General features: G+C 40.4%; 2 protein-coding genes across 2 annotated transcripts; one reads left to right on the top strand and one right to left on the bottom strand.

Annotated features, from left to right (window-relative positions):
* The first annotated feature begins 2,882 nt into the window (after nucleotides 1-2,882).
* LOC124166910 (putative nuclease HARBI1) lies at nucleotides 2,883-6,732 on the top strand. The gene is made up of 6 exons (XM_046544621.1): nucleotides 2,883-3,189; nucleotides 5,192-5,385; nucleotides 5,624-5,759; nucleotides 5,884-6,028; nucleotides 6,131-6,325; nucleotides 6,413-6,732. The coding sequence occupies exons 1-6, from the start codon at nucleotides 2,950-2,952 to the stop codon at nucleotides 6,589-6,591; spliced, it is 1,089 nt and encodes a 362-aa protein (XP_046400577.1). The 5' UTR covers nucleotides 2,883-2,949; the 3' UTR covers nucleotides 6,592-6,732.
* A 39-nt stretch (nucleotides 6,733-6,771) lies between these two features.
* LOC124166860 lies at nucleotides 6,772-8,339 on the bottom strand. The gene is made up of 4 exons (XM_046544569.1): nucleotides 8,224-8,339; nucleotides 7,942-8,142; nucleotides 7,763-7,840; nucleotides 6,772-7,092 (listed from the first exon to the last, which is right to left on the bottom strand). The coding sequence occupies exons 1-4, from the start codon at nucleotides 8,296-8,298 to the stop codon at nucleotides 6,853-6,855; spliced, it is 594 nt and encodes a 197-aa protein (XP_046400525.1). The 5' UTR covers nucleotides 8,299-8,339; the 3' UTR covers nucleotides 6,772-6,852.
* Nucleotides 8,340-27,297: the final 18,958 nt, after the last annotated feature.

The raw sequence follows: 27,297 nt of genomic DNA, 5'->3' as shown, positions 1-27,297 counted from the left end.
GTACGGAGAAGATTCATGTGTAACTACTTTCTACACATTTGAAACTCCTTTTGAACGATTCGACAGGATTTACAGACGTCATCATTCGTATTGTAACTGCTGTGCACGGAGAAGATTATTGTGTAACTGCTTTCCATACGTCGAGATGAGATTGGTATATAAGTATGATCACATGTCTTCATTGATGTTTGAGATTCACGTTCTCCCTAGTTTAGTATCTATAGAAGGTGCACTAACCCCTGCCTGGAGGGCTGAAATTGCCGCCCTACAAGAGATCGCAGAAGAGTTTGTTTCTGCCCCATACTCTGGGTTGGTCCTAAGAATCCCCACGCACCAACAGGTCAGTCAATACCCAAGGGTTACCACTGGCGTGTTGTACCATCGAGAAAATCTGCAGGATGACAAGGCAAAAGAGGACTTTAAAGCGTTCAATGTGAAGGGAGTAATGTCTCATCTCAATGCACTGCTTCAAGGTCCTGATGTCAAAAACTTCAATTTGCTGGACACCTGAACTTAAGCAGAGTCTCGATGCCTCTGAAGCTGGACTCGCCCAGGCTGCAACCCTGTCGCATCCAATCAACTCAGCACCTCTGGCTCTCGTAGTTGATGCTAGCCAAACCGCAATTGGCGCCGTCCTACAGCAATTTTCTGAGAACTCTTGGGAACCACTCGGTTTCTTCTCTCGCAAGCTGATACCTTCCCAGCAGAAGTGGAGCACTTACGACGCGAACTCTACGCTGCCTACCAAGCAGTGAGGCACTTTCGACCAATGGTAGAAGCCCGCGATTTCGCCATCTTCACCGATCACAAACCACTATCTTACGCCTTTGGCCGTAGAACTAGGAGTAACGACACCTGCTCACCACGGCAATTTAATCACCTGGAATATATCTCACAATTCACCACGGACGTGAGGCATACCTCCGGACTGGACAATGTCGTCGCGGACTGTCTCTCCAGGGTAGAATCCATATCCACAACTGCTCCGATTGACTTCATTGCTCTCTCTCTCTCTCTCGTTCCTAAGACGACGACGAAGAACTACACAGACTACTCCACAGCGGTACAGCTCTTCAGTTTCACAGGAGGCCTGTACCCGGAACGAACATTTCACTGTGGTGCGACACTTTCATGCCAACTCCACGCCCCTACCTTACTCCATCATATCGTCGGCAAATCTTTGACAACATCCACTCCCTTAGTCATCCTGGAGCAAACTTCACCATATAACTCGTCTCCCGTCGATATGTTTGGCCATCCATGCGTAAGGACTGCCGGGCGTGGGCTCGCAGCTGCCTCTCCTGCCAGCGTTGCAAGGTGTCTAGTCACATCACAACGCCACTCGGAGATTTTGTTCCGCCAACCAGGCGTTTCGAACACATACACACGGACATAGTGGGACCTCTTCCGCCTTGCTACGGCTACCGCTACCTCCTAACAATTATCGACCGGTTCTCCCGCTGGCCTGTTGCAGAACCACTAGTAGACATCACCGCGGAAAGCGTCTCTCACGCCTTTCTTCTTGGATGGGTAGCTCACTACGGCTATCCCAAAATTATCATTTGCGACCGTGGACGACAGTTCGTGTCTTCTATTTTCCAATGACTTTGCTCCATTCTGGGTGGAACGCTACACCACACCACGAGCTACCATCCTCAAGCCAACGGACTCGTAGAACGACTACATCGCGTTCTCAAGGCGGCCCTCATGTGCTCTTCTTCCAGCTCATCGACGGACGCACTACCCACAGTTCTTCTCGGCCTCCGCACAACTTGGAGAGCCGACCTGCACACAACCCCTGCTGAACTTCTCTTCGGGGAGCAACTGCGTCTTCCCGGCGACTTTTTCGTCGACTCTGACCAGCATTTGGATTCAACGGATCTAGTCTCTCAGCTGCGTGATCACATGAGTCAGCTGCGTCCGACCCCTGCGTCACGCCACATCTCCTCGCAGCGTGTCTTTATCCACAAGGACTAGGCCACGTCTTCCCAGGTCTTTGTTCGCCAATACGCTGTGCGGCCAGCCCTACAACCACCGTACTTGGGACCACACCCTGTTCTCAGCCGCAATAAGAAGACTTATGCCCTAAACATCAATGGAAAACCTTCCACTGTTTCCATCGACCGTCTCTAGCCAGCCCATCTTCTTGAGGACTCTCCGCCTACTTCATCAGTGCCATCACCAGATATTACTACTCGCTCCGGCCGCACCGTCCGTCCTCCCGACCGTTTTGAGGTCGACGCTATCTCTCTCTTCCAAGTGGGAATGGTGTGGCACAATATCCGCCACAACACACAGTAGAGAAAATCGGGAGTGTTCCAAGAACTTCCAGCGCGGCGCTCGCATTCGCCGTTACTATATAAACAAGCGAGCTTGGCCAACAATGATTCAGCCAGTTGAGTCTGTACTTCGAGGTGAGAATAAACGCTTCACAGTAGTAAAGAAACAAGTGTGTTATTTAGGGCCGTATTCTTAGTGGACCCTACATATCCGTCCCTACATAACAAAAGGCCCCTACATGCGTTTCTCAGTCGACCCTACATAAGTGGTGGGGGTGATTCCGTCGTCAGGTTCTCTGAGATGACGTAGGTGATGGCACAGCGCCAGTTTTCTACTGTGGTTGTGTAATGAGACCTAACTATGAAACTAAGAAAAGACGTCCGATAATTTTCGGGCGCATTGTTAGGGCAACGGCTCAAGGTAAATAAACCATCGGTGTCGTCCGTCAGGTCGTGGCGGTACATTGGTCGCGTTCAGGGGGTCGATTGCGTAACTTTCCGCTCAAGAATTCCGCTGCGGAATCGCCGCCATATTGGAAAGATTCCGCGCGGAATTTAACAATGCGATTGCACAACGCAAAATTCCGATATTTTAATTCCGGTCGAATCGAAACAATTCCACGTAACAAAAAGCCACGGAATCAACAACGGAATTGTTAGAAATATTAGAATGGCTGCTAGACTGATAGCTGCGGTGATGATTGCGGAAGAAATGGAGCGCGAGGGAAGACAGAATCTTGTAATCATCAGGAGGAGATTACGAGATTCAATGAATCCTTTTGATATAGCAGAGGAAGAATTCATAAGGCTATATAGGCTTCCTCACGAAGGCGCGAGGCGATTGATTGAGGCAATAAGCCCCCATTTGCAGCAGCCACGAAGAAGAACAAGAATTCCCAAAAGTATACGGGTGAGTAATCTTGATTTTAATTTTTGAGAAAATTGATACTTAAATATAATTAATGCGGAAAAGATTTAGAAAAATATATAATTGATGCAAAGAGGCAAATACATGAAGAAATCATCGGCAGATGATGTTGAATCTCAAAAGTGTTTTCATTAAATTAATGCAAATGTGAGTCATATATATATATATATATATATATACACAATGTTTTGGAAAATATGATATGCACGTGGCACGTAATATAAATAGTTCAAGTTAATAACGATAAACACAGAGACACAAAAAAGAAACACTCACATTGAAAAAATAAACTCGTCGAAGCTTACCCCTCTCAATCTCAGAATTAACAATCATCGCGCCTCCTGTTGTCCATCTTCCCCCCACTCCTCTCTACCAGTTCCTACACATTGTCTGTCACATGATTCCATTTTCAATCAATGCTACAAAGTATCCATTATTGCCTCCCTCCCTCCCACCGACTCCGCCCTCAACCTCCACACCCTCGAATTGGCTTGCATTTGGCACTTTCAAGCCAATAGCCTTCCAGGTCTGAACGTCTCATCCTAACCCCTATTCCTAACTCCCCCTCCCCATACACCTCTCCCCTTACCCCTCTTCTCCCTCTTCCAACCCTCTCCTTTCCTCACCATTCATACTTCAGCTGACGAAGAAGCCTGAAGTGCTTCGATAGCTTCGACGAGTTTATTTTTTCAATGTGAGTGTTTCTTTTTTGTGTCTCTGTGTTTATCGTTATTAACTTGAACTATTTATATATATATATATATATATACAATGTATTGGAAAATCCGAAATGCACGTGGCACGTAATATAAATAATTTAAGTTAATGTCAGTACACACAGAGACACAAAAAAGAAACACTCACATTGGATAAATAAACTTGAAGCTATCGAAGCCCTTCCGGCTTCTTCGTCAGCTGAAGAATGAATGGTGAGGAAAGGAGAGGGTTGGAAAAAGGAAAAAGAGGGGTAAGGGGAGAGGTGTATGGGGAGGGGGGAGTTAGGTATAGGGGTTAGGATGCAACGTTCAAACCCGGGAAACTATTGGCTTGAAAGTGCCAAATGCACGCCAATTCGAGGGTGTGGAGGTTGAGGGCGGAGTCGGTGGGAGGGAGGGAGGCAATAATGGATACCATTATTGCCTCCCTCCCTCCCACCGACTCCGCCCTCAACCTCCACACCCTCGAATTGGCGTGCATTTGGCACTTTCAAGCCAATAGTTTCCCGGGTTTGAACGTTGCATCCTAACCCCTATACCTAACTCCCCCCTCCCCATACACCTCTCCCCTTACCCCTCTTTTTCCTTTTTCCAACCCTCTCCTTTCCTCACCATTCATTCTTCAGCTGACGAAGAAGCCGGAAGGGCTTCGATAGCTTCAAGTTTATTTATCCAATGTGAGTGTTTCTTTTTTGTGTCTCTGTGTGTACTGACATTAACTTAAATTATTTATATATATATATATATATATATACACACACGATTGAAATAAACTCACACGAGCATTATAAATAATGTAAAGGAACTTCTTCTTGCCCTAGGGTGGGCACACAAAAAAACTTAGAAATTGACAGAAAAACGAAAAATAAAATAAAAGTGAGGAACTTACGGGGAAAGGTTGTTTTTACAAATTTTCGATGGGACGCAGCCCATCTTTCTCAAGTGAGAAGAGGAGGGAAAGAAAGAAGTTTCTTTCCCTCCTCTTCTCACTTGAGAAAGATGGGCTGCGTCCCATCGAAAATTTGTAAAAACAACCTTTCCCCGTAAGTTCCTCACTTTTATTTTATTTTTCGTTTTTCTGTCAATTTCTAAGTTTTTTTGTGTGCCCACCCTAGGGCAAGAAGAAGTTCCTTTACATTATTTATATATATATATATTTGTATTAGTAAGGCCAAGCAACACGAGTATAGTAATCATATGCAGTCACAATTAATTATCTTCAAAGAAATGTGTAGAAAAGTGGTGACCATTTATTTTATTTCCCTTAGATTCTGTGCTGTCTGAATTTTTGTGCAAGTGGTAGCTATCAGCGGAGAATTGGCCAGGATTATTTAAATTGCATGAGCCAAACGGAGGTTTGCAAGAGTATATGCGTGGTAACAAGAGCAATAAGCAACCTCTTATTGAATGAATGGATAAAATTTCCCACAACAGACCGGGAAAGGAATCGAATAAAAAGAAGGTAATATAAATTATCTTATAATATTTTGATTTTCTGGAAGAAGAATTTGAACTTAAAGTTAGTGCTGACTTATTGATCATATTTATTGAAACCTAGATACAATACGTTAATATATCCTGAGAACTAAACCATCTCACTAATATGATTTCATCAAAGCCCTCACAATAGCATAAATTAATAATTTCATTTTAATATAAATGAAATTTCCATGTTACAATTTTGTAAATGTACTTTCAAGGTTCATGGAAAAAAGCAACTTACCAGGGGTTATAGGAGCCCTAGATGGGACACATATTGCCATAGTCCCACCTAATACAGCCCGGGAGCACATTTACCTCAACAGAAAACATTTTCACAGCAAGAATGTGCAAGTAGTGAGTATGAATGGATATAGTTTCCTCCAATGTTGTTATGTATTATATCCAATGAGAAGCTTTAAAAATGTGTAACATGTCTAACTTTATACAACAACCCAGATTACCATATGTTTATTGACAGGTGTGTGATTATGATTTAAGAATTCTGGCATTAAATGCGCAACATGGAGGTAGATCCCATGACTCCCACGTATGGCGCACCTCCCGGCTGCGGGAGTACATGAGAACAACATACTGGCTAGGTGGTTCCAGCAGCTGGCTAATTGGTTGGTTCACACTATGAAAATTATTATAATTTCCCCGGTCATTGTGAGTTCAATTTGTTTTAATTATTGAAATATAATGCTTGTGAATGTCAAATGTTATAGGGGACTCTGGATACCCCCAGGAGCCGTGGCTAATGACGCCCGTACATGATCCCCCGGAGGGGAGTCCAGAGGCACGATATAATGCTGCGATAATCCTAGCCAGGAATTGTGTGGAGCGCTGCATTGGAGTGTGGAAGGGATGGTTTAGGTGTTTGCGACGTGATCGCACCCTTCACTATTCACCAGAGAAAGCAGGTTAGATATCTGCATTGTGATACAATACATAATTGTTGGAAATATAATTGCAACATGGGAAAACTTAGATCTATCATTTACTTTCAGGTCAAATCATTAATTGCTGTGCCGTATTGCACAATATGGCTCTGTATTACCGAGTACCTCTTCCACAGGCCATACTGGAGGAGGATATTAATGGGCAACGAAATGATAACTTTTACATAATCCCTGCAGAGGATGGAAGCACAATAAGGAGGCGACTGATCGCCCAGCATTTTAGATGAATCTATTTTTCTATTTACTTTTATTTTTTTACATCTTGTTGCAATAAATTAGGCTTTAGGTTTTTCAATTAATTTAATGTAAAAATGAAAGTTTGAATATGAACACACATCAAAGAATACCTACATTGTTAAGAATTTAAGAATAAATTTTAAAATCATACTTTTAAACATTCTACAATTAAAACTGTTTTAAATCCTTGAGACTTTGTGTTAATTTCTCACATGCTTCCTTTAGAGCAGCTGTCCTCCTCCTGTATTCTTCTAAATTTGCTTCATGATTTTTTTTAAGGTGTCTAGTTTTTTCTTTTTTAGTTGGAGTTTTTCCTCCTCGATTTTAACCTTCTTCTCCTTAATTTGGACTAATCTCTCCTCCATAGCCAATCTCCTCTCCTCTATACTTATAAAACCAGAGGTAAGCTCAGCTGAAGCTGAACCTACCTTCCTTTTCTTGGGATTATTGTTATCCAGGGGACTGGAGACCATTTCAGTAGATGGAGGTCCCTGAAAATGGTAAGAAAAGCCAATAGTTTCAGTAAAAGTTCTTGACTTGATAATAATTTGTTGTACGTCGAATACTTATTTGAATTTGTTTGTTAAAATGTCACTTGAATATTGAAGTATGTGAACGAAATCATTTTCTATTACTTCTGATTAATTTTACTTAAATCCTCACAGGCTAGGGTGGTTATTTTTAGTGGGCCCATTTCCGAGAAACTTTAAGCAGAGCCATTAGTTTAGTGAAAGGAGAAGAAGGGAAATAGCCAGATGTAAAAAAAAACAATCAAGAGTTGAAATCTGTGATGGAGGGAGGAGTACAGTGGAAGAGATATCTATAGTAATAAATATTGTTTTTTGGGTTAATAGGATGAAGTATGAGGGGCTTTAATATTTTTGTTAGAATCGTGGACTGCTTAAGATAGAATGGGATTATGAAAAGGATAAAAGAGCTATACAAGTTACCCTGATTATTACAGCCTCGTCTCTCCTTGAAAAACTATTAATTCAATTGGAACATGGTTTTTTGAAAATAATTTCACCAGTGGAAATGGGTTTTGAAACAGTATATATCTCCGGTTTAAACATTATATGACTGCCCATTGCAGCATGACGGTCTGTTCTTTTCTCAAATATTAACAAATAATATACAGGTAAGTCCTTTCAGGGAAATTACCAGTGGCAAAGGTCCTTCGTCATTCTGCTCCTGGACCTGATGGCTGGTACTCCTTATTTCCAGTTCAATTTCAGGCTCCTGTGACATAAAAAACAATGATTATAGTATTATCATCCTTAGCTGTGACCTCCAATTAATATCAAATGTTTATTCCACAATCAAATTATAAGTTTACTTACAGGAATGGCCTGAAATGGTAGTGAGGGCCCCGCTTCCTCTAAAGAGGAGTCCCCCTCCACAGCCTCCACAGTCATCAGAGACAGCACTCTTTCCTCTAATGCGTTTAATTGGCTGCAGGGAGGTCCGCCACCAGTCCCAATGGCATGCTGCTTGGCCTTGCTGTATTTTTTTTTAATATAGCACTTGAGGTCTGCCCACGTCTAGGATAATAATTAGGGGATGTCAATGATTTTTCGTTATGAGACTTTAATTATACTAGTTTGACCATCATTGAACATTACCTTTTGCCATTTATGTGCGGGCTTAGTAGGTCCGCTCCCATCTGCATTTAGCTGGTCAGAAAGTTGCTCCCACATTTGATTGTTTTTTATTCGGCCTGTGGGCCCTACAAATCCTCCACGAGCAAATTTCTTATTTTCTTCCATGAATTTTATGAGTAAAGATACTTGTCCATGAGACGCCTTTGTATCCCTTGATAATTTAATAAAATGTACAGATTTCGATATACTTATCCAATATCATGACATTATATACAACTTAGAGATTAATAAAATTTCACTTCTTTATGATATTTATAATCTTAACGTACCTGGCCATTCTTAATTTAGGTCACTTTTCTCTGTCTCTCTCTGTCTCAGCTTCCGTTACTTTCTGCAGTCCGCTTGAGCGAAGGAATTAATAATTTACCGTTGTACGTTAACATTTGTTAATTTTATAAAAAACTCAACACAAGGAATTTTAAGTGAATAATTGGTGCTTGCCTCCGTACGTTTCAACAATAGTTAGGTTCGTTTGTCCCGCTGGACAAGCAGCGGCAACAGTGCCGGCGATTGAATTAAAATTTTTTGCCAATTTGCGTCAATTTGAAAATCACCCGAAATCCTAATATCTTCTAGTATTATTGTTAATTTGAAAATAACACTCAAAATCCCTCGATAAAATGGAAGTACCCAAGAGTCTTAATGTTTCCCTTTATTTCATTTAGATATTATATCATAATCATTTTATTTATCGACAAAAATCCAGTGTATACCCGCACCATGCGAGACCTAAACCCACGGATTATAATTATAATGCCTGAAACATCTCTGAAAATTATCATAATACTTTTTTTGGCCTGTCATCCCTTTAGTTCACCTTTTATGCTTATGCATGAACAAAATTACGTACGTGTTCTAATTTTGTTCATACATTTGTACGTTCTTTTTCTGTTTACGCATCTGTACATTTTGGTGTGGTTACACAGAGCATTTTCCCGTTCATGCTTTCAATCATTAACTTGTGCAAGTTAATTTATCGTGTATTCTTAAGTTATAATAATTTATTTTACATTTCACAAAAATACATTGCAATAGTAATCGTCAAAAACTACATAATTTGGAAAATTATAACGAGGGTGTTTGAGTCTAAGGAAAATCATCACTCTTAAAATTATCTATGTAATTAAAATTAACATAATAATAATATCATATGCTCCTTATCCTCTCTACTTTACTTCACAAAACCCACCAAGGTTTCTCCGAATATCCACCTAATTGAGGTTAGCGGTCGGTGTTTAGAAAGTATTTTAAGTTGTCACATTGAGAAAATTTACATATAAGTTAATATATAGCACATGGAATAAAACATTTTTCCACCTAATCATGCCATATACAATTGGAGACATTGATAATAAAAAGTATTAAGATTTATTTTCGAATACCGGCTTAAGTTTAAGTGCGGGAATCACTAATACGCATGCGCAGAAGTTTGGATTTATCGTAAATCTGGCAACACAGAATATTCCATTCGTACGTCTATTCGAACGGAATCTTGTTTTCCGCACGGAATTAAGTTTCCGCTAGTTACGTTACACAATCGCATTTCGGTTCGTAGCAACCATTTCACATCGTAATTATTCCATGCGGAATCTGAATTGTTATACAATCGACCCCCAGCAGACTCAACAGTTGCGGAACCGGTGAGACTTTTTCTGCTGAACGCCCTCTGGTAGCTCACCGGTGTCACTGATCAGACGCCATTTTTTCCACCGGAGAAAATCAACGATCACCGGTGGAATATGTTGAGAAGCAATATGGCTGCGCCCAGTGCCAGTACGTGTTCTGCTGCCGTTGTCGCTAAAATGTATTCATACGAAGGTATGACTTACGAAATTATGGATACCGAAGAAGTTCAAATAAAACTGGCTTCAGGTTTGTCATCTGCTAATTAAAGGAATTTGTTACTTAAGTAGTTCATTTGAATTATACGTATAAATTGTATCCGAGTCATGAATTCTAAGATTCTCAAGAGTTGAAATTCATTCTATGCTGAGAATCTTCTCTCCTGTTTCCCTTGGTTTTCTCAATTAGTGAATTTTTTCTCGGCTTTATTTATAAAAAACAGGCGTGAACGGATGCGAGTTAACATATTGCTTGTGATCGTGATAAAAGTTCATATGAAGTCACTTCATTGTGAGATTGGAACGTCTGTATTAACAATTAAGAACACTTTGACGTAAATAAAGCATGTGCGATCACTAACAGCTATTTCCGTTTACTGGCTTATGACATCTTATTTTGATGGTAATTTCATCATCGTTTATCATGAGACATTCGTGAAGTAACTATTTGTTGTTAAGTCCAATATTTGTGAGGTATCGAATAACTTGTATGAATTATTTAAATTGCAAATGTCATTTTTACATATTCAGAATTTTTTATTAATTACATGAAAAAAACATCCCAGAATTTCCGGTAGTGAATTCTGCTAGTAAGTATTTCATTAATTAATTCATTTCTTGGCATTATTGTGGAAATAAATAGCCACAAAGGCCCTGATTCAAATTTGGGTTGTAAAATACATTCATGGAATCTTATTCTACCTTCCCCGGTTAATATTCATGTAGATCATAATGATCATTATAGTTACATTAGCTTCAGTTAAATTATTAGCTAAATTTTGCAGGTTTATGTGAACCCCATGTTGAGATCAATTGCGAGAGAAATGAAACCCTACCTGAAACCTTTGCATGGAACCCTTCCCTAAACAAACTCCTGCTCCATGAGTACCTGGCAAGAAAAGATAAATTCAGAAATCCAAAAATTAAGAAGAGGTTGTTGTGGAGAGATATTGTTTCTGTTTTCAAAGAAAAGTGGTACAATGTTTCAGAAGATGTCTTAGATTCAAAAATGAGGAACATGAAGAAAACGTATAAAACCATTAAAACTAGTGAGGCATCAACTGGAAGTCACCACGAAGTCACTCCTCTCTATAAGTTGGAGTCACTACGAAGCGATGGAAGAAATATTCAACGATGATAAAACTGTAAACCCTGGATATACTGTATCGTCTTTTCTGCCTGCTATTCCCGGCACAAGTTCCATAGAACCCCCTCCTCCTACCTCATCAAACTCTTCCCCTGTGTAGCCTTCTTCTTCCACTTCTACTACCCATGTATCTGCAGATGCATTAGCTAATCAGATGGAAGACCTACCTGAGCTTTGCGAAAAAGCTATGAGAGGCAGAAAGTTATACGGTCTGAGGAAGCAACAGTTGCAAGTGGAAAAAGACCACATGGAAGCAATCAATATGTTGACGAGGGCTATAGAGGAGTCCAATGAAATACAGAGGGAGAGAAATAGAATTCTCCAATCACTTGTTGATAAATGATTGGCCGTATTTAAATTGCAAATAATTTGTAAATCATTATTTTCAGTTATAAATGTTAATGAATTTATTATTATTGGTATTGAGAGAAAAAATTGCTACTCAGCACTTTCATTATAAATATTTGACCTGAAATCATAATAAATATTGTCAAAGAATGGCCATAATATTATTTCTTTTGGCAACTGCCTCTGGTAGATTTCCTTCATTCTCATTACTTACATCATGATTTCCAATTACGTCTTCATCTATGTTTTCAGTATAAACATCAATTTCACCTCTTAGTATAAGAAAGTTGTGTAGAACACAAGATGCTGCTATTATGTCACTGCCAAAATCTATATCCTGTACATCTAAATATTTTAGGCGCCGAAATTTATTTTTTAGGAATCCAAAGGCCCTCTCTATAGCTGCTCTAATTGCACTTAATGTTGTGTTATAATTTGTTTGGCGTGGGCTCAGGTGTCCTGTATCCCGAAATGGTGTCATCACATTGAGGAGCAAAGGATAAGCCGAGTCCCCAATAGGGTAGTTTCCTTCATCAAAGAAAACGATAGGCATTGATTGCGATTCGTTACCCACCATTAGTGTATTCATAATACACAAATTATTTGGTTTTTGAAATACCGGTTTAGACGAATGGCAAGGGTCAAATTTTATCCTCATTTGAAAAAGGCCAGATTGGCGCCCATGCGATTCCACTCCGCGTGACGTCACAGGGACCTAGTTTCTACACGAGAGGATAGGAGTTATACATCGTCTGAGGTTACCAATGCATGCATGAGGCACAGAGCTCAGGGAAACATGTCTTAATAATCACCTATTAAAACTGGCTAAGGTCGGAAAGTTTTCTTCGTTTGATAAGGTATTAATAAACCTTTTTTAAGCCAAGCGCTACCATTCAGGAAGGTACTCAGCTATCCGCTAGCATCCTGCGTCCTATCAGCGCTCAGAGCCTCGATCAAGGTCACTTCACAAGGAGAGAGGGGGAACCAGAAATGCGTCGCACGGACTTTCCTACTTACGCGTCGCGTTTTTGCGCGCTTGAAATTTTTCACTTTTCATTTAATCGCGAAAAATAGATATCGTCATTTAAAAATCTAAAAGCGCGAAATACGTACTCCAGGAGTAATAATCTTTCGATTTAGGCAATAAAAAAATAATAGGAAACCACCCTATTAAATGCAAGTCTTGAGGCAATAGTGGATTTGCATCACTGGTAAGATGGTCATATAAAGGACTCAGCCTGAAGACATTAACATCATGCATTCGCCCTGGCAGTCCAATAAAAACATCCAAAAATAATGTTCGATGGTCACAAACACCTGGAAAATTCAGTAGGAATTTGTCAAACTCCAAATCAATCAATCAATCAAATGTGTCAAAATCCTCTGCAAGTAATAAGTTGTCATATCAAGCGCTCGAACAGTATACCGTGGAAATATTTTTTTAGCTATAATAAGGTACCTTGCAAAATCACTGAATGTGTTCCTTTACGATTGTAATAATCATTTGCATTTTGTGGTGGTTGCCTACATTGTATATGACAACCATCCATAGCTGCCACTACTCCTGGGAAGCCATTAGATTTTACTCTAAATGCCTGAAATGAACATAACTGTCAGATTGAAGTTCGAACTTGAGAATTTCCTGTACTCCACTCACTCTATCAAGGAAATATTCTTCCTTTTTTTAATTACAAATTTATACTGAGATAAGGTAGCACTGGATTGATTTAACGACTTACATAGGCATTATCAAGGAGAGTCCTACGTTCTGGCCACTTTATGTAATTTGGAATTAAATGTTTTAGGATCCTTACCATCTCCCTAAGGACATAATGGCATGAGCTCATGGCAACACCAAATCCGTCACCTACTGCCAAAAAACTCTCCTGTTTAGCCAAGATCCACACCGTCACCATAACTTTCTTTGGCAATTCAATTAGCCTATTTCTGTTTCCGTTCATGGCATTGCCGATTACATTCACCAATTCCTAAAATATAATATTTCAAATCATTCTCTTAATGCTGATATGAAACACGACTGTTGTATAACGCAGGCTGCTTATTGAGATTTAATAACCCGAAAAATCATCCATGACAAATTAAAGAGCATTATAATTTTTTTTTAAATTTACTAATTTACCTGAAAACTTGCCCTAGACATACGGAACGGCTCTTGAAACAGATCGTCCTGAAAACGAGGGACTATCCTTTCATAGTAATTTTCATTCCGCGGCCTATTTCTTCTGAGGCGCACGGCTAAGGGATTTCTCCTTAAGAATCCCGCCTCACGATGAATTAAGCCGAACAAATTGTTCATAATATCATCGTCTCCTGCTATTATAATCGCCAGCGCTTCTACTGGAATCACATTACCGCCCATTTTGAATTGTTTCTGCTATTTAGTCACGTGACCGATCACTGCTCAGCAACCGTTCAGCAGATCGCAACGACCGGTCGCTCACCGGCGAGGGATCTCTTGATCCCGGTGAGTATCTGCTGAACGCGACCATTGATTATGGCTACAAATACTCTCATATAGAGCCAAAAGTAGAATCATATTGTCTTTAAATTACTTCAAAAGGCGGTATGTACGAGATAGTGATAGGTACAGGACAAATATGATCATTGACGTGAGAACTTAAGTAATATCATCAAAGGTTCGTCATTTGCTTTTACTTCCCGAAGCTAAGTTTATTATGTGGCAAATAGTGGCATGAAAATACGTTTTCTATGGTTATACGTGAACGAATTATTAGTTTCCCAGAAGTATACCAAGTGCCAAACGTGAAAAATATTATTATATATTCGTAGAAACATGGTGATGTAGAGCGCTATATTGTTCGTATTAGTTCAGTCAATTTTATAATTTATTTAACTTGGTGGTTATAAAGTAGCAGTATTATTACATTTCCGCTGTGTTACTGTACATTTTAAATGGCTTGTGTAAGGTCGTCTCCCTTAATATCCTTTGTAACGTAGATTCTTTAATCGAATTGATCAGCAGACGATATTTGGCCGCCATTTTTTTGTAGGGTGTAGGGTTGGTTCGGGTACCCTACATCAAGTAGGGCCCGTTTAGTTCCAAAAACGGCCATATGTGACGGCTTGATTTGGCGTATGTAGGGCGAGATCGGTTATGTAGGGGCTGATGACGTATTCAGGGTCGGTTGACCCTACAGGGTCGACTAAGAATACGGCCCTTAGCCTACAAAAGTATTATTTATCGTAGTAAATCGCTACAGATCTCTTTTCAAGCTGTCATCATCAAAGCTCATTTCTTTACCAGCCAAGCATTCCTTAATGTTCTCTTTCCTCCAGCTTGTAGTAGGCAAGGATTCCAATTTCCTTGAGCGATAAGAGGCATTATCTAGGCATAAGCGGATAAGAGGCATTATCATCTAATTGATCCTTCGGGTAGGTTTGCAAGAAGTGAGAATTCAAAACCATCTCTCATAACACTCGCCATCCACTTCGTCATGCTCATCCATCGAGTTCTTTTTGCACAGAAACACATGCGATGCTCCTTTTATGAACCCTTTTTCCGCCCCTGCATGTATAATTTCAAATCGTCCTCCTCGGGAAGTGGGGTCCTTAAGCCCAGTACTTAGTCCAGCAAGGAAAGCTTGAAGCGGAGTATCTATTTGTTTTTCTCGTCAAGTCATGTTCACTGTTTGTCCAACATTAATCCAAGTTTCTTCTGTGAATACAATCGTCCGGTGTTCGCGACGTTATTTTTTAGCTGCCTTAAATAATTGTAACGCCAACGAATATTATCATCCCTTTCAATAAGGATACTTCTTTTCCCCCTTCGTTCGTACACGAAGCCTATGTCCAAAAGAAGACGATATAGTGTAGTCCTAATGTAATCTGGGAGATCACTATGCATATTTACCGAGTTTAAGATGGATTTTTAAGTCGGAGGAATATTTTTCACGAAGAATTCATGTACCTTCCTTCTAATTCCCGATCTCACAAAATCGTCGAAAATCACTGCTCTCGAATTTTTGTAAGGCTGTCTAATTTCTTTAGTTTTTGAAGGAGTTACCAATGGACCACGGGAGCTTTCTTCTCTCACTCTGTAAACAGTGGACTCCGAGCACCCAGTAGCCTTCGAAGTTTCTAGGCAGGCCTCACTCATGCTGAGAGATTTCCTGAAGTACGAGAAGACTTTGAGCACCAACTGTCTTTCGCAGCTTCTGAGCTTCTAACCTTTTCTTCTCTTCTTTGTATCGGACATGGTGATTGGACGCGTTACAGCAGAGGGAAGTGTAAAACATACTTCACAGCTCTAAATTTCAGCAGACCACACAACACTTGTTCACTTCAAAAAATGCAACGACAAACTGAACGCCTCCGCAAATTCTTCCCCCGGCCCCTTCCGCTAGGGTCGCTTCTGGTGCAGATGTTTTATGGTACCCTATGAACGGAACTTGAGGAAAAACCCAAGCCCCCTTTTGTAAAAGTCATGCACTGGAAGGGGTAGTGTTTCGCACAGATTATGAGATATTCTCTTTCTTGGTTTCTGCGGCGGGGCCGAAACACCCAAGGCAAAATTTGCGTCTTATTTCCAAGCCGTTAAAATTGCCTTGCTTTAGTGTATCAATGTATTGAAATAAAAACACTGCCGTTACGACGAATGAGTATTCTCTGCTCAGGATATCAAACGAATAAATATATATATTACATAGTATGCATTCACAAAAAGCTCCTTTTCCCCCGAGAATTTTCCCTCAGCAAGAAAAAGCAAGAAGCCCGGCCCAGCGGCGCCGGGCTTCTTGCTTTCTTAATATTTTTTCTTATGATCAAAACCTTGTAGCTCCCTTCTGAATTGATGTAAGTAAATGATTTTTTTTCTCTAAAAATAACTTTGTAGTTTTCTTCCAATTTGATACGAAGCATATGGGGACCTACCACGTAAGAAACGTAAGTTAGTAAGCGACTTTTTTTACCTTTCAAAAATCAATATTTTCTTGTCCTAAAAGGTGTTACGTCGGCATAACAACATTTCAACTCAATCATTGTAAAATAGGTGAAGACCATCAAAGACAAAAGAGTATGAAGAATTTTGTGCAGAAGATTCAATTCAATACAAACAACGGTCAGGCAACAATTGCGAGAAGAAGATAAAGTAAAAAATACAAGTTTCTAACGGAAATTTAAGGAAATATTTTAACAGCTTTTGTTATAATTTTTATCGAAAAACTATTGGCACCAATGAATGCAGCATCTCTTTCTACATTAGAATGCAATTTTTAATCAGTGCACAGCGCAACATTAATATTCGTGCTGTTATTAACAACACCGCGCTCTCGGCCTTATGGAGATTAACATGGGTAACCATTCTCCATAAGATCCCATACTGTCAACTAAATGTGGAACGCTCTATAGCATGTTTCACTTACTCTCTCATTTCCGCTAGTGTTTCCCGTAGCAACACAGACGTTTCATCAAAGCTACGTGCCATTAATAAAAGCCTGCTCCTCTGCGGCACGAGTTACTCGCTCCTCATATTGATCCCTTGGACCTATTGATTAAAGTTCTATTTTCTTTTTCTTTTATACCTAATAATAAGCCATTTTTCATTTGATCGATTTCATTTTCCCTTTAACAAAAGCAGTGCCAATACCGGGGTAACACAATCTCTGATTGCAAAGTTCTATTTTATTTCTTACTTGAATTTCTGGATTTTTTTCCTTCTCCAGTATCCGGGCCTCTGACGGCTATAGGGTGTGGATTTGGAGGTGGATGGGTGTACTGGGTGGTCTTCTGATTCTTCCATTTCGGGCTGATCTGTATATTTATTGTGAAGAACTATTTTTTGTGGAATTTTGCTTTTTATTCTCTGGAATTTTAATCTCTGGCTTTCACTTAGTGAGGGTGTTATCTGGATGGAAGGAGCAAGGAGTACAGCTGGTGGAAGAATTAAGCTGTCGCATTTATTCTGCTAAAAACACCACATTAATTATGGTGATAAGTTTGAGTAAATGAAATTATAATCACATAACTAAATACAATAAACTTACTTTCACAATGACATGTTTTTATGGGTAAGTGGTGGTAATTTAATAGAAACCTTCACCTGTGACTTGTGAGCTAGTTCAAGCAAGAGCTTTTTCAAGTGAAAAAGCTTGAACAGGCCAGATAGGTAGTGGCGGATCTATGGGAGGCGGGAGGGGCTAAAGGGACTATAGGCCCCCCTTGGGTAACCAATTTACACTAGGTTGAATGGTATTCTTTTCCGACCCCCACTACTGCTCGTATTTTTAACCCCACTTAGCCCCCCCTTGCCCTTCTCCTGGATCCGGCACTGCAGATAGGGAAACACTCATATAGAGCATATCATTTAAAAAATCCAATCAGTAAATCCTTTGATTTATTAATCTCTACGCATGTACATTTAATTTGTCATAAAATCCAAATTCCTCAATCAAAGTGGAAATAAACTATGAACAAAATATTTATTATAAAAAAATGAACATATACCTTAAGAGGATCTGGGCCCCAGGTCGAGGGCAGACTATTTATAGTGATGACGGACCATAAACCGTTAGTTTATGCCTTCCGTCAAAAGTGACAATTGCACCTCCAGGCAGTTCCGCTACTTATACTTCATTTCCCAGTTCACGACGGACATTCGTTATGTGGCCGGGGCTGAAAACGTCGTCGCGGACGCCTTGTCGTGGGTGGAGGAAGTCTCCGCCGCGGTACCCCATTCTACCCTCGCTTCTGCTCAGGAGGATGATGCCGAGTTAAAAACCCTCTTAGACGACAACGACTCCTTGAGTTGCGGAAAATTTCTCTCCCCGATAACGGAATGGAACTATATTGTGACATTTCGACCTCTACTGCACGCCCGTTCGTGCCGAGTGCTCTGTGGAAGAAAGTGTTTGACTCATTATACTCCCTCAGCCATCTTGGCATTAAGGCATCGGCCAAGCTTGTTTCAGAACGCTTGTGAGACCATCCCTAAAGAAAGACTGTCGCAATTGGGCGCGCGAGTGTTGCTTGCCAACGTTCGAAGGTCACGCGTCACGTGACGTCACCCGTAGGGAAATTCAGCGTTCCCGGGTCCCGTTTCGACCATATACATCTGGACATTGTGGGCCCCTTCCCCTTTTCCCGAGGTTTTCGATATTGCCTCACATTAATCGACCGCTTTATGCGGTGGCCGGAGGTCATTCCACTTCCGAACATCACGGCCGAAAATGTGGCTAGAGCCTTATTCCTGGAGTGGATCGCCCGCAATGGAGCCCCGTCTCGCATAACCACGGACCAGGGGCGGCAGTTTGAGAGCCGACTGTTTAATCAGCTGTGCGGCCCAAGTCCCCGGGGAGTCGCTCGCCAAGGAGTTGTGTGCCCAGTCTGGCAAAGTCATCGACACACCGCCTGCTACGCCCGTCACTGCTGCACCTGAACGCTTGTCTCTGTGTATCGCCTATTCCGAGCAATAAAAATATATTAAATCGTTTCTGCGTGTATACTTTCACCTCCGCGACGTCTACGAAAGTACCTCTTCTACACTTCATATGGAAATATACTAACAATTGTAAGTGATTTGAGAACCAATGCTTCCCCAGAAACTTTGGAAATACAACTTAATGTGTGATTTGGCTCTTCATATGACTGAGATATGTGATTCCTGTAAATGTTTATTTCTTATGTGATTTCTTTGTATATTTACTTCTTATTTTATACATTTATAAATGGTTTTATATCTTTATATTTTTAATTTTATTATTAAGTTTATATCTTCCCACATGAGTAAACAGTGAAGTCCATTTTATGTTTCAGGTGATAAATAAAAAACTTTTTCTTTTTCCCCGTTTCCTGACTTTTAACTTGCAGTCACTTTGATTTTTTTACAGCTTTCCCTTGACTTTTTTACAATTTTTCAGGGTCCCTACACATTATGCTTTGAATACACAAAGAAGCAGTAAATTGGACATAGGCAACCCACACAACACCATCTTCACAGGCTGAATGGCCATTGAGTCATCTTTGTAATGGCCTGTATTTTGCGTATATCACAGTGTATTTTGTTAACTATCAATAAATATTATACACAATAAGTTAGAAAAATCAATTTATGTCTCGAATAAAATTCTTTGTTTGCTTAAATTGAGAAGTAGATAAGTATTTTTTTCACCGCCGGAGCATGAAATTAGCGATTTTTGAACCTAGGGGCTATGATTTTTACACCGCTTTCCCTCGAGTTTTTTTACCACTTGTCAGGGTCCCTATGTATCAGGGTGATACGTGAGGATTTATTATGTGCAATACTCAGATGTCAAAAGTGTTACAACAGACTCATCCACAAATTTGACAAAGTGTATTGCAGGCTTGACATTGATTATTGGTGAGGAGTTAATTCACATACAATGCTGCGCTCACAATTTGAATCTTGTGGAAAATATCTATACCCATCAGATGGCTGACCTTAATAAAGCAGTGCTGAGGACCAAAATATAATTACTCCACACAAGAAAATTTAAATAAGTACAACATTTGTACCTATTTAAATTTTCTTCATGACAGAAATGAAAAGTTTGGTATTAATCCCAACTACTGCCGTCACCAGATGGAACTCCTGGTTTCTTAGTGTTTTTTTAATTAGCAGATTACATATTTTTGACACATTGTTGACTTTTGTAACAATGCAGAAATGGAAATGATTCATAATTCTGGTTATGAGATATTTTTGTACATAGAATAACAATACCTCAAGTTCAATGCCAGGAAACCATTGCTAAGGAGGAAGGGAAACAGCTGGTTGACTTAATTAAATAATTGGAGGATTGAAAATTCTAATGCTCCAACCACAAAGTTAAAATGAGTTAAGGAAGCTAAAAATGAGTCTTGAAAATACTAAAAAGGAAATATTTTTACAAAACCATTAAGTACCGTAAGTTGGGGCGAGTTCGGACGATCGCGCCTAACTTACAGTGTTTTCTTCCGAAAGTCACATTGTTTCACAGTGAAATCATGTCTCCCAGACTATGAATGATAAAATGTAATATATTGCGCATAAATGCAGCGGATCTGTTGCTCCTCGCCGTAGTCAAACCGATTAGTTTGCGGCGCAACAGTTTGGTGGAACTTCGTATCGCCGAAAAGAAATTACCTTGCTGTTTGGTAAGTGCTTCTGATTTTCAAGAGATTAATTACCTTTTTAATCTGCATAGCTTCACATAACAAACAAAATATTTCATTTAAATATCATGAATAATGTATATACTAGAACGCATTATCCGATTTCATGCAGCTCGCGGGCTAAATGGTGAGAAACTACGTAAGGGTAGTTGGAGGCCGGCGCTTGCGCGTGCATGATGAGCGGCAACTTGAAAAGGCTATTGAGGCTGTAAAATATGGACGCATGACGCTGCGCACTGCGTGCGAAGAATTTGGGGTCCCTAAGTCCACGATAGACTCAAGGGGAATTACCCGAAAAATTCTGGCGGACAAACGGTGCAATCAACCAAAGAAAAGGACTAGCTAACCCAATGGATTCTGAAATGAGCAGAGTGGGGGATTCCTTTACGTCCCATCGACCTCCAGTTAGTGGCAAAGGAGTATTTAAATAAGATGGGACGGCATGAAAAAACGTTTAACGGTAACTGCCCGGGAATGGAATGGGTGCGGGGTTTCATGGCGAGACGGAGAGAACTTGCAGTGCGACTCAGCGAAAACATAAAAAGAGTCCGTGCATCAGTGACTAGAGAAGTGCTTCTAAAACATTTTTAAAATTTCGAAGTGGTTTTTGACGGTTTGGAACCCCAACATAGGTTGTGTCGCCACTACTCGCTCTGTTCGATCCGCGAGATGGTGGGTTTCCTTTCCAGTGGGTTGTTATTCTTTGGTCAGTGAGGGAAATTCAAACAGGGCAATCCATTTCCTTTCTTCGTCGTCCAAATACGCGACCGACCCCTTAGTCTCCCGCAACCCAGAGCATGACTGCGATGAACTCCGTAGAATAGAGACGGATTCGACGGCATCATGTGCGAACATTGGGAACGTTCCTCTGAATTTTCCTAGGCATATCTCAACAAAACGACCTACCCTTGAGCCTCGTATCAGGAGTCGGAAAAAATGTGTGACTTTTTCCTGATGATGAAAGTGTAGTTACTTATGGAAAAACAGTGAATGATTTAATAGTCACTGGTGAACTGGTATTACGAAAAATGTTGAATCGGCAAATGGCGAGAAAATGTCCTGGCGGCAGACACTGGGGTTTAACGTGGCGGGGCAAATCAAGGAACGGTTCTTCTGAGGGTGGGCGGAGTAGTCATTAGTAGACCGTCTCAATGGGGCTCCAAGGGTGGCTCTGGCAACCCTGAAGCGACCATGACCGTCCCCGTCTGTCCTCTAGAATGGCCATTCTTTCAATACTCAATCCGCGGGGGTTTCACACCCATCATCGCTCTAAGACTATTAACTGGTAGACTTAGGAAGCAACACCCCGGAATTTCCCGGGCGAATATTAGAAGACCACCGCCGTTAAACCTTGAGAACTTCGTTTTTCAATGTATTGTATCATTTACCGAGGCATGTTAACCCTAGTACAAATAAACCAATTCTCTTTTCCACGACTTTCCTCCCTTGTTATCTTTCAGTTTTCCCACTCAATATTTCATTGTTACCCCTTCTCTCCATATATTCCCCCCGCCGTACAGTGGTCTGGGGAGCGCTTTTTTCCGGACAAAAGTCGACTGTCCCATTTGTAGAGGTATATGATGGTGTTACACAACTTAAATATATGTTCTAATGCATGCATAATGACTTTCTCAAATAATAAATACGCATTCGCTATTTTTTTCTGAATAATTATACTACAACGACGTGTGATGCAATGGTGGTCTGAAAATCACTTACGCATTTATAAGTCGCCAAATCCAGTTTTACACGAATGAATGGATGTTTTCTCACTTAAAGATAATTACATGACCATTATGCTTTGGGGGGGATATCTTTAATGAAAGTATTTCGTAGAATAATTAATTAATGAATCAATAATTAAGGGAAGCAAATGGATATAAGGAAGTACAACAATTGCTTCTCATCCGTAGTTTCTTCACTGTCTTTGTACACGGGTGCCGAGTCTACGTTTGGGAATGAAAGCAGTCGTAGCACCAAAAGGATAGCACAGGTTTTTTTACAGAAAGAATTTCTTCTCAGGGAGGATAAAGACTAGCTGCCATTAGAGATCTGGCCCCTTTCCTGATGGACATAGTGTACTGATGTTTAGTCAACTTTGCCTCAATCATTAAGCCTAATGCCTCGTCTGCATTGTAGGGAAGAACTACCTTGGTGTCAGATCTATGGATATTCCACGCTTGCCTTATATTTCTGGCTCTACTGGGACTACCATGAATTGCCTAATCTTCCAAATGAGCTGCATCGCTTTGTTTGTTTGCCCGAAGACTTGCGTTTGTCGTATAAACCAGCTCTTCAGTTGTTTTTGTGTCGAGAAATTCCGTGGTTCTCCTCCGCTTAGATCGCTCGCACAACGTTTCAAAATTCTTACACGGACGACTGAATGGAATACACACCTAAATAAAATCAATCTTTTGATAGGTAATACTCTCATTTACGTAAATGCTACAATATATCCCATCGATAACATTTAACTTACCCGAGGTAGAGGGTTGAGAAGTTTCCGAGCTCGTTATCTGGGGCTCGATTTTTTCCCGCCAAAAAACCAATATCTGAATAAAGCCAAAGATATTTGTTCTGCAAAAACACGTTTATTGTTCTACGGCTCTTTTCCCATCTCAGTGTCGCCCGAGTAATGAAAGAAAACAGCCAGTTTTGAATTCTTAGCTTCCTGTCATCTTTCACGTCCGACCTTCCTTGTGACCTTTAAATAAGACACAAAAATGATATGATACGCAAGCTATGGGTTAATGAATCCACTTAGTACGTTGCACCTCGGCATTAAATCACTTCCACCTACCTTAAAATGTACTCATATAGATGCTTGTAACGAACGCTGTCCTTCTCGGCCCACTTCTCTCGTAAATTGAAAAAATATTCCTTCACGAGTGCCATATCCGAAGACTGGTTCACAGAAAATAAGTATTCAATTTTCACTGAACAATTAGAGGAATCTTAACAATAGCTGGAGTTGTCGCACACTGGAAGAAGCCTAGTGGCTGCCGAATTGTTAGTTTAAGCCGTGTCAAATAGGCTATATTGTTGCTGATATGGTCACTGAATTATGTAGTGTTTAGGCATGGATAAAATTGTTGCTGATAATGCTAATAAATGAACCAATTGCGTCTGATAGAGAGACTCAAAACGGAGGATTTTATCAGCGAAAGCGACTTGCCGAGAGATAGCGCGCCATGGTGTTAGGATAGCCAGGCGTCTCTGTAACATATTTCGGCTTATAAATTTAAAAAAGGCAACTAAAGGCAGATAATTCTTTCTAAATTGCTTCAAGGATAGTATTTTCAGTCATGATACTGTGCTTCGTGTATGTCATTTGTTTTAAGTGCTGTCTACAGCTCCCTGTATTCATGTAACGCAGTATTGAATAAACATTCATGAGAACATGACATGGCGCAGTCGGCAGTGCTCGGTTAGGACCATGTGATTGCTAGTACGTAGTCAGACAGGGTCAAAGCTAAGTGAAAAAGAAAAATTCTCGAGAATGCAACAAGCGAGACCACCAAATCCGTTAGTCTTAACGGGCAATATAAGTGATAATTTCCGGAAGTTTAAGCAAAACTTGGAGTTATATATGTTAGCTTCTGGACTGAAAACGAAACCGAAGGAAGTTAAGACTGCCATTTTACTGAATGTAATTGGTGAGGATGGAGTTGAACTCTTTAATACGTTTCATCTAATAGAAGAAGATAAGTCAGATTTTGATAAAGTTCTCAATGAATTCGAAAAATACGCGAATCCTAGAAAAAACGTGGTGGTTGAACGTTTCCTGTTTAACACTCGCAAACAGCAGGAAGGTGAGCCCTTTGACTTTTTTGTCACCGACTTGAAAAAGTTAGTCAAAACCTGTGAGTACGGCAATCAGACAGAGAGTGTTCTGAGAGACAGAATTGTTCTCGGAATACATGACTTGGCGGTACAAGAGAGACTTCTGCGTATACCAGAATTATCTCTTGATAAGTGCATCGAGGTCAGCAAGGCAGCCGAAATGGGGAAATTACAGGCCGAGACCCTGGATGGAGCCAAGCCCGTGGAAGCAGTCATCAGGAAAGGGACGAGATGGCGACCACGACAGGAAGAATTGAAGGATACTGATAAGTACTTACCCAAGACGGTAGTAAATGATATCTATTTGTGCAAAAAATGCAATTATAAGCATAGAAAAGGAGAATGTAGAGCATTTGGTAAAATTTGCAAAAAGTGCGGAAAGCCAAATCATTTTGCAATTGCATGTAAAAGTGGAAAATAGTATAATAATTATAAAGTAAAGTCAGTTGACTTGTCTGATCAAGTTGAACATGAGCTTAATGATTTTGTAATTGAAAGTGTTGTGAGCAGTTTGAGTACTGATAATTCAAATGTCTGGTCTGAGATTATTAATGTGAATGGTGTTAATGTCAAATTTAAACTAGACACAGGTGCTCAAGTGAATGTTCTGCCTTACAGAATACTGAAACAGTGTGAAAGTGGTAATTTGATGAAGGTGGGATTGAAACCCTCACTCATTGAGTGTCACTCCGAGTAGCATCGGTGATCGTCAGCGCAACTTAAGTTGACGCAAAAATCAAAAGCCCAGAAGACAAATTCAAAGAAGTGTACCGTAATCAATCGCGCAGGCAAAAAAAGATGTTACATGCTGCTAAAAGAAAAAGATAAGAAAAAAAGAGTCAAACGCGGGCTTGACTTTGATGGAAGGAATTGAAGGAAGGGCGATACACTTGCACATTTGAAAAGAGGCAAGAGAACTTAACGATCAAAGGTAAAAGATGAACATGTGGTGTTGGTTGAAGAACCGGGGTCTCACTTTAATGGGGTTGTCTCCCCCGCAGGGGGATCGGCGAACGCCATACAATCAGAGATTCCAGATTTCTTTGCGAAAGAAAAAATGGATACATCACATTAAAAAGTAATTGGATGTGATAGTACCAAAGTGAACACCGGTCGAGGGAGGAATAATCATTCGTTTCCTAGAAGCAAAACTCCAACGCGCCTTACAGTGGCCCATTTGTCAATTTCACATAGTAGACCTATTATAGCTACATTTGGTGGAAAAATTAGACGGCCGAACTAGGTGCCTACATTTATATGGCGGACCTTTTTGCTCCTTACTTCAAGACTACCACAAACTCGATGTCGTAGTGTTTGAGTCTATGAGTCTATACCACCATTATTGTGTCCCGACAACGACATAAATGCGCTGAGCATTGATCAGCAGTATCTTATGAAAATTTGCAATGCTGTGTCCAAAGGAATTTGCTCCGACATTTTGGCGAAAAAACTCCAGGAAAAGTAGCCCATTCTCGCTGGCTTACAACGGCCAATAGGCTTTTGAGACTCAATGTGTCCACCGAAAACCCAAGCACAAATTTAATAACATTCATTCAGCAAGTCTACACGCCCGTCTGGTTTTCGGTAAAGCAGTATCATTGCGTACACGATGGTGCTGTAAATTTGTGGAGACTCATCAACTGATCGACAACCCTACCGGAAGAGGTGAAGGCAATCATCAATCCGGTTATCCAACGGAATGGATTTTTTGGTCACCCAGAAAACGTATTGTTTGTCGTAATAGCTGATGAGCGAGAGGAAGTGAGACAGGATGGGTGGAAAAATTTTTAGAGGTTTCAATATTGAAGGGAATCATGTCGAAAAGTAGATTAAGGTACAGGCTTTCACGTAAAAATAAAATTAACGACCTAAGACAGTGGTTTCTCAAAATAGATAAATCTCTTAAGAATCTTGGACTTGAAAGTAATAACAAAGATCCTTGTCTTTATCGTGCAAGAAATGGAAATGAAGTGATTTTAGTGCTTATTTACGTCGATGAAAATCTAATTATGTACGATTGAATTGCTTCACAAAATATGAAATGGATTTTAAAAATAAAGAAAGGCTTAAAAAATGATGTGTGAGTGAAAGACTTGGGTGCAGCTCGCTTCTTTTTAGGAATGGAGATTACTCAGTCTGAGGATGGCATTTCACAAAGGGATTATCTGGAAAATTTGCGGAGGAAATTCCATACGAAGGAATGCAGTCCACTGAAGACTCCGCTGGAGGTAGGTATGAAATGGATTATACAGGATGTGGCAGCAGTCGAACGGAGCGAGAAACCATTCAAGGAACTTATTGGCGCTATAATGTACCTTCTGAGGGGACGAGACCCGATATTTCCCACGCAGTTAAAGCCTATTCAGTGACTACTTTTACAGGGCAACATTGGGGGTCACCAAAAAGGGTTTTACAATATTTACGTGGCACTACTAACTTGTCTCTCGTTTAGAAAGTCTAATAAGCCCCAGAGAGCCTTTGTGGATGCTGATTGGGCCGGATGCAGCTTGGATCGCCGTTCTTCTACCGGATGTTCTTGCTGGGAGATGCAAGAATTAGCTGGGAGTCCATAAAACAGAGGCTCTGTCATCAACCGAGGCAGAGTATATGGTGTTATCAGACACAGTCAAGGAAGCGTTCTACTTGAGGACATTCCTGAAGGAGCAAGGATTACGGTTCAACGAGATGGCACATCTGGTACAAAGG

This window comes from Ischnura elegans, chromosome 10 (assembly GCF_921293095.1).
Source record: "Ischnura elegans chromosome 10, ioIscEleg1.1, whole genome shotgun sequence".
Lineage (NCBI taxonomy): Eukaryota > Metazoa > Arthropoda > Insecta > Odonata > Coenagrionidae > Ischnura > Ischnura elegans.
The sequence above is the reverse complement of the archived record's forward strand: the minus strand, read 5'-3'. Positions and strand labels throughout refer to the sequence as shown.